A 7111-nucleotide genomic window follows, 5' to 3' on the forward strand; every position below is an offset into this window, starting at 1 on the left:
GGCCCTTCCTGCCCCTGTGGGGGCACCGGGACCACGGGAACCCGCCGGGCCCGCAGCTCCGCGCAGACGGGGCCTCAGGGAGGCAGGTCCCGAGAGCCGTGTCAGCACCGAGTCCCTGCTCGGGGGCTCCGGCGTCTCAGCGTGCCCGGCTGGGGGGCTGGCTGCCCCCCCGCGGGTGTGCAGGGCAGAAAGGCCGGATGAGGCAGTTAATGTGGCACCCTGCTCTGCCCTGGGCTACAGGGAACACCAGCAGGTTCCTCAGGACGCAGGTCTGATGGCTCAGAAGAAGAGTTACAACCTTACACAGTCCATCAGAGCGTGAGGAAAGCAGCTCTGGAGGGATGAGCTGCCTCCTCACTACCTGACCTAGTGACAAGAAGGGGGGACCCTCAGGAAGGGGCACCCACCTCACCCCTGGGCTTGGGATTTACAGGCAGCTCCATCCCAGCTCTGTTGGCTCCATCCCTGCTCCCTAACATCAGCAAGCTGCTAAGAAGCTCTTAAACACTGAAATAAAGAAGGTTTTGACCAACTGCCTGTCTCAAAAGCTACCCAGAAGGAACACTTCCCAGAATATTTTTAGCATTCCTACCCCAGAGTTAAAATCTGCTTGGGGAAAAAAAAGAAAAGACTAATTCTCTCTTAAGCTTCATAACCTTTAACAGATAAATTGCAGATGCAAATGGACTCACCAATTTTGTGTATCAGAATCTCACACGCTGCTCGTGGACAAACCCCATGAGATCCCAACACATTCATCTCCTAGACCACAAACAAGTTAAAAATCCAGTCAGCTCAGGAACAGCAAAGTCTGGGATGATCACACGTCCCTGAAGGATGAGTCTGCCTGCCCAGCCTGATGAGGAAGATGCAGTTTCAACAATATCTGCTTTTATCTATTAGGATATAATCAACCAAGAGCTACCAGGACAGCCCACAGCATCTTCAGAGATTGAACACAATGATCTGAACTGTGCTCTGCTGTGGCTCCTTATCTAGATACTGATTAATCAACATAATTAACATAAGTGCCAAGCTAAATGTCACTGACCTGTGCTGGACAGGTCATAACAAACTTCATACACAGACCAGGAATGTTAACATCTTGAACAGCCAATCCTGTTTCTTTAGCAGTTCTGGTGGGAAAAGCTTGTGTGTTAACACCATCTTTCCCAAGATTTGCTTTTTCCAACTGCTTTTACACCAGCTGCCTCAAGACTACAGAGTTATACAAAGGATTAACAATAAAAGGATCCACAAGACATTTTATTCAACTCCTCAGCTGAGACATTTGAGCTGTTCTGACTCCAGGTGGGTTTTCCTCCCTAGTGCTCATTAAATGACTGCTGGAAGTGTGCACGTGTGGGGGTGGGTTTTGTACAAGTACCTGTTTGAACAAACCAGTCAGATCCAAACCTGCTCATCTGCACACACAGTTTTTTTGGGGGGAAAACCCATCCAAATGTAGTCTCAGCCTGCAAGGACATTCACACAGAGGGACGTTCCAGAAACCCAGTCTGCATTATGCTGCACTTCTTACAGTTCAAACAAGACTGGAGACAGGAACATCTCAGATTAAAAAATCCTTTCACCATTGAAATAGGGACTTAAGACTTTCCACCATCTTGTAGCTGTTTGATCCAAGAATAAAAAAATGAGTTAAAACCCAAAAAGTTGGGGTTTTGCCCTGTAAAGTTTCCCATATAGTTTCCTGTATCAAATAACTTGAAAAAAAATGCTTTAGAAATCACTTTTAAACAAGTATTCATGGCCCTGTTAACCCAAGTTGACAGGAAATGGTTTCCAGTTTTATGGTTTTTGGCTCCACTGGATTAGTATTTTTCATTACCAGCACAATCAGTTCCCAGCTTGGGAAGCCTGGAAGTGTCTTGGATTAGATGGCCATTTCATAAAGTGCTTGTATTCAAAATGATAGAGCCATCCAAAAAATAAAAAGTGTCCTTTTCTGCCATGGAGAATGAGAGAGTCCCCAGTTGTGGAACTTTATTCAGGTCAGTCTCTCCCAGTGGTTGCTGGATTTAGGCACAGACACTCATTAGCCTCCAAGGCGTTGACCTTCTCCCCAGGCAAACCCTCCTGGTCTTTCTTCTGGCAAGGGATTGTAATTTGGATCCTCATCTGGTGTGTCAAATATTGCTTTCCTGGAAAATAGATCATAGGTTTTATTATTATTTATTTTTTTCCCCTTTAGAATTTATGTGTTACAAGAAGAGCAAGATGGGCTCAAATCCTGCATCTGCACCTGCCTTCAGAAATGGGAAGACAGGCTGGGAGAGTTGGGGTGTTCAGCCTGGAGAAGAGAAGGCTCCAGGGAGACCTGAGAGCAGCTTCCAGTGCCTGAAGGGGCTCCAGGAAAGCTGGGGAGGGACTTGGGACAAGGGCAGGGAGGGAGAGGACAAGGGAGGATGGATTAAAACTGGAAAAGGGGAGGCTGAGGTTGGACATGAGGATGAAAATCTTTGCTGTGAGGGTGGTGAGACCCTGGCCCAGGTTGCCCAGGGAAGCTGTGGCTGCCCCATCCCTGGCAGTGTTGAAGGGCAGGTTGGATGGGGCTTGGAGCAACCTGGGCTGGTGGGAGGTGTCCCTGCCCATGCAGGGGGGTTGGAACTGAATGATCTTTAAGATCCCTTCCAACCCAAACCATCCTACCCAAGCCACATGCTTTCCAATCAGGAGCCACCTGGAGGAAGGTCTAGAATTATGTGCCTAAATCAACTGAGACTGACAAGGTTCAGCTGAAAGTCAAGATCCCACCCCCAGGGTAAGACAGGATTTCACACAGTTGGGGTGTTCTCCCAAGACAGTGTAAGGGAGCAAAACATGAGTGGGATATTGAAAAGCTCTTCACACTTTGAGACAGGGACAAAAAGTCAAAAAGACACCCCAACCTGACAGGATATAAAAGAACTGGCAGGCAGACTTGGCACCCACACAAGAGCCTGCATTTGGAATATCAGAGGCTTGGGTTCCCAGCTGATTACAAAAACCATGCTCAACCTTGTAGGTTATTCTGCCATTCTCAGAACTAGTTTTAGAGGTTCTCTCTCTGTCATTTGTTTATCCAGAAACAAAAATGCAGCAGATTCTTTGAAACAAACAAAAATACCACAAGCTGCAGAGAAGCGATCATGAAACAGTCTTACAAGTAAAGTGTGTCTGACAAGACAGTTGTTAGAAGAGCTAAAGGGATTATTTCTCCTCACAGTGACAGGCCAACTCAGTGCTATGAACACTCAAGTCTTCTGCCAAAGTTGTGAAAAGAGGATGATTTACAGATGAAAAATATATTAGAGATATTATAATAAATAATGTGCAGTCACTCTGCACAGACACAGCAGGACTCAGACCTGAATCTTTGGTGCCACCAACTCACTTGGCAAAGACTAACAAGTGTCACCAAAGCAAGCAAAGGTCACCAAAGCCCTTCAGCTCCCTGCCTGAAGCAGCCAGGTCCCACTCAGACATCTGTGACAAAGTCCTCCCTGGTTTGGCAATGAATGAAATAAAAGAGCAAGAACAGACACACCACATTCTGTCTCAAGCTGCCCAATTTACCAGAGGTGACTGAACTATCAACAGTTTTTCCCCACGACATTTGTTCCAAATCAGACACCAATACTCACAGGACAGAGGGTGTTCTCAGGAGCCTTCCACCACCAGGCTGGTTGGGAAAGACATCCTCCAAGAAAAAATATATATGCCCAACAGCAATGCCTAGGAAATACAGCAAAATGGTGATTTTCAAGACTTCTCCTTTATGACTTTCAAAGGCTTCACTACAGTTTTCAGGAAAAAAAAGACCCAAACAACACACATTGATTCATTCACACAAAATACAATAAGAGATATTGAAATATCAAACCAAATGAAGCACAAAGACATCAGGAGAAAGGCTGAACTTAATCTACAAGTGTCTACAAGACACTGATAGAAGGAAAAGTGCCTGTCATTGCTAAAAATACTGATATTGTGGCCTTATTAGGGTGGATAAAAATACTTCTATAAGCTATTTTACTTCGACAGTCTGATGCACACAATCTGATTATGGACCTGGGCTGATCACAGGCAATATAAAGCCAAAACATCAGAAGCTCTTTCCATCCTTGTTCCAGCACAAACCAAGCTACAACGTTGAGCAGTCTGAAAAGCCTGGTGTCAATATCATAGACAAACTAATATCAAATAAAAGGCACTTCATCCCTTGGGTTTCTCCCCCATTTTGTGTTTCATGTAGGATATCAGCACACGTTGATTCTTGCAATGGCTCACCCAGGAGATCCACGATGATGGAGTTTCCCAAAAGCAGTGAAAAGCCCATCAATACCCAGGGTAGGAATGGGGCTTGGAAGATGAGGAGCCCAAAGAAGTTCATCCTGACATAGGGATTCCTGCGGCTCCAGACATAAACCAGCATGATGGTGAAGGCCTGGCCCAGGAACACCAGGTTCACAAACAGGCCAAAGAGCTGGGAGAGGCAGTTAAAGAAGACAGTTCACCAGGTATTTGAGGTGAAGTCAAGCATGAAGGTGACAGGTTGACCTGCAATCCTCCCGTTTTCCATCCAATTCCTCTCTCTGCTTTCCCAGGTTCAAGTAAATCAAAGGTGCTTTAAGGGCAGGTTGGATGGGGCTTGTGCAGCCTGGTCTGGTGGGAGATGTCCCTGCTGTTGGATCTTTAAAATCCCTTCCAACCCAAACCATTCTATGATTCCATGATTCTTCTGCTGATCAAATTCAACACCTACTGCAAGATCCAGGGTCCCTCTAAAGCACAATTTAGCAATAAAACACTCAAAGAGCAGCATTTCTCTTGGACAACCCGAGCGTGATTACACACTTGGGAAGTCCCTTCTTATCTGCTAATCTCATTTCCATGATCCTCTCAAGCACTGAAAAGTCTGAAAGACCAGAAAAGTACCAGGAACTGAGGTATTCAGAACTCCTTCAGCACACAACTGTTACTCCTCATACTACAGATTAAATACATTATCACCTAAAAGTTAAGATAAAAGTAACATTAAGGAAAAGGTAACTTTGTACAAGGGTGTGGAGTGATGGTTTTAAGCTGGAAAAGGGGAGATTTAGGTTGGACATGAGGAGGAAATTCTTCCCTGTGAGGGTGGTGAGAGCCTGGCCCAGGTTGCCCAGGGAAGCTGTGGCTGCCCCATCCCTGGCAGTGTTGAAGGGCAGGTTGGATGGGGCTTGGAGCAACCTGGGCTGGTGGGAGGTGTCCCTGCCCATGCAGGGGGTTGGGAATGGATGATCTGTAAGGTCCCTTCCAACCCAAACCAGTCTGTGATTCTATGAATTCAGCTTTGGTGGGTATTAGGCTAATCCTAAGAGCAAACAAAATATGACCTGCAAAATGGATTGAGATTCTCCTTCCAGGAGTGAGTTTCAGGCCAAGAAGCATTTGCAGGTGGGCAGAAGTGCCAAATGGTGGCTGCCATGTCACATCCAAACTGCAAGGAACTCAGCAGCAGCTCCCAGCCAACTCCTGCCCTTTCAAGGTCCCTTCCAACCCATCCTATGATCACGATTTCAATCCTCAACTGATGGATCTTTAAGCTTCACTAAAGCAGTTTGGACTAAAGCCAAAAGGATACAGTCATGAGAAGTCCTCCAAAAAGGAACATAAAGACAAAATCTGCTGTCCTGCCTCGGAAGGAGCCCTCCTCGAGCATCCGGCAGTACCGGTACCTGGAGCCACAGGTCAGGAAAATGGGACTGGAAAGGAGTTTAAAGAGAGATCCCAGCAGAAAGGACTCGGATTATACATCAGCTTAGAGGTCAGGTTTGTATCAGTTTGCTTCCTGAGTTGGCTCTTTCTGGGTTTCTCAAAAGAGAAGGTGGCCCAGGAGGAAAAAGCGAATTGGGATTTTCTCCTGTAGGTCAGAACCAAACCTGAAGGGTCAGGCTTGTCCAACAGAGTCTTAACACCCCCCAAAAAAAAGAAAAACAAGAAGAAAAAAGGGCAAAATTCTTGACAACTCATGAAGGAAATCCCATTGATGTCCAGTCCTGGCACCAGTGAGGTTGGCACTGCTCAACTCCTGGGAACTCCATGGTGGAGCAGAACTTAAAGCTTTGCCCATGAACCTTGTCCAGCCACCTGCCTGAACTTCTGGGGCTCAGGGGGAAGGAAACAAAACTTGACAAAGGATACAAAAAGATCATGTTAAATAAAAAATTAAAGCCAACTGGTCCAAAGAATAAGTAGTTTGTGATTAACCGCCAGACCTGGAAAGGAGACAAAGAGAAGGACTTGAAACATGGCAGGTTATGGTTGTGTAAGCAGAAAAGTAACAACAGAACTGAAAACTCCCTCAGTCAACAACTATGAGAACTTTGCTGAGAGGCAGTGACCAGCACTCCAGCTTCATGGCTTTTTTAAAACATAACTTCAATCCTCAAAGTCACAGCCACTTTGCAACACTCCACTCTGAGAGGATGGGCACTTGCAGGCTCTACAGGGGACTTCTTAAACCTCCCACAGGTCAGAAAACACTTACTTGAAAGTGCTTAAATATTAATTCAGGGTTGAAATACAGCTGGAAGGGTGTGATGAGTTCTAATTGCTGAAAAAGAAAAGAAGATTTGGTGGGGTCAACAAACCCAGATAAAGCTACAGGCACCCAGACAAGTCAGTCCCTTTCTCTGCACCAAGGAGCCCAAGGAGCTCTCAGTTGCCAGATGGAGCTTTCTAATAAAAGTGAGACCCAGCAGCTTCTCCAGTCCCCTCACGTTGTTACTGTTATTGGTGCTTTGCTCCTTTCCAGGCCTCAAGCCAGGCTGACAGTGGACGTGCTGCTCTCAGGGGGATCATAGAACAGTTTGAGTTGGAAGGGACCTTAAAGATCATCCGGTCCCACCCCCCTGCATGGGCAGGGACACCTCCCACCAGCCCAGGTTGCTCCAAGCCCCATCCAACCTGCCCTTCAACACTGCCAGGGATGGGACATTCCCCTGCCGGCCCCGGGACCATCCCTGCGGTGAGGAAGTGCCCGAAACAACCCCTTCGTTGGCTCCCAAAGCGCGCTCCTCCCTCACCCACCGACACGGCTCCAACAACCCCTCCCAGGCACCCCCCC

The 7111-nt window shown here is 46.9% G+C and overlaps 1 protein-coding gene across 1 annotated transcript in view; it reads right to left on the minus strand.

Annotated features, from left to right (window-relative positions):
- Positions 1-1919: 1919 nt before the first annotated feature.
- DERL2 (derlin 2) overlaps positions 1920-7111 on the minus strand; it is a 5742-nt gene continuing 550 nt past the window's right edge. The window contains exons 2-7 of the mRNA XM_010006056.1: positions 6533-6598; positions 6187-6260; positions 5627-5720; positions 4291-4486; positions 3645-3735; positions 1920-2162 (exon numbers count right to left, since the gene is read on the minus strand). Coding sequence (XP_010004358.1) covers positions 2057-2162; positions 3645-3735; positions 4291-4486; positions 5627-5720; positions 6187-6260; positions 6533-6598 — 627 coding nt within the window. The 3' untranslated portion in view covers positions 1920-2056. The remainder of the gene's footprint in view (positions 2163-3644; positions 3736-4290; positions 4487-5626; positions 5721-6186; positions 6261-6532; positions 6599-7111) is intronic.

This window comes from Chaetura pelagica, unplaced genomic scaffold (assembly GCF_000747805.2).
Source record: "Chaetura pelagica isolate M959 unplaced genomic scaffold, ChaPel_1.0 scaffold49, whole genome shotgun sequence".
NCBI classification, from domain to species: Eukaryota; Metazoa; Chordata; class Aves; order Apodiformes; family Apodidae; genus Chaetura; species Chaetura pelagica.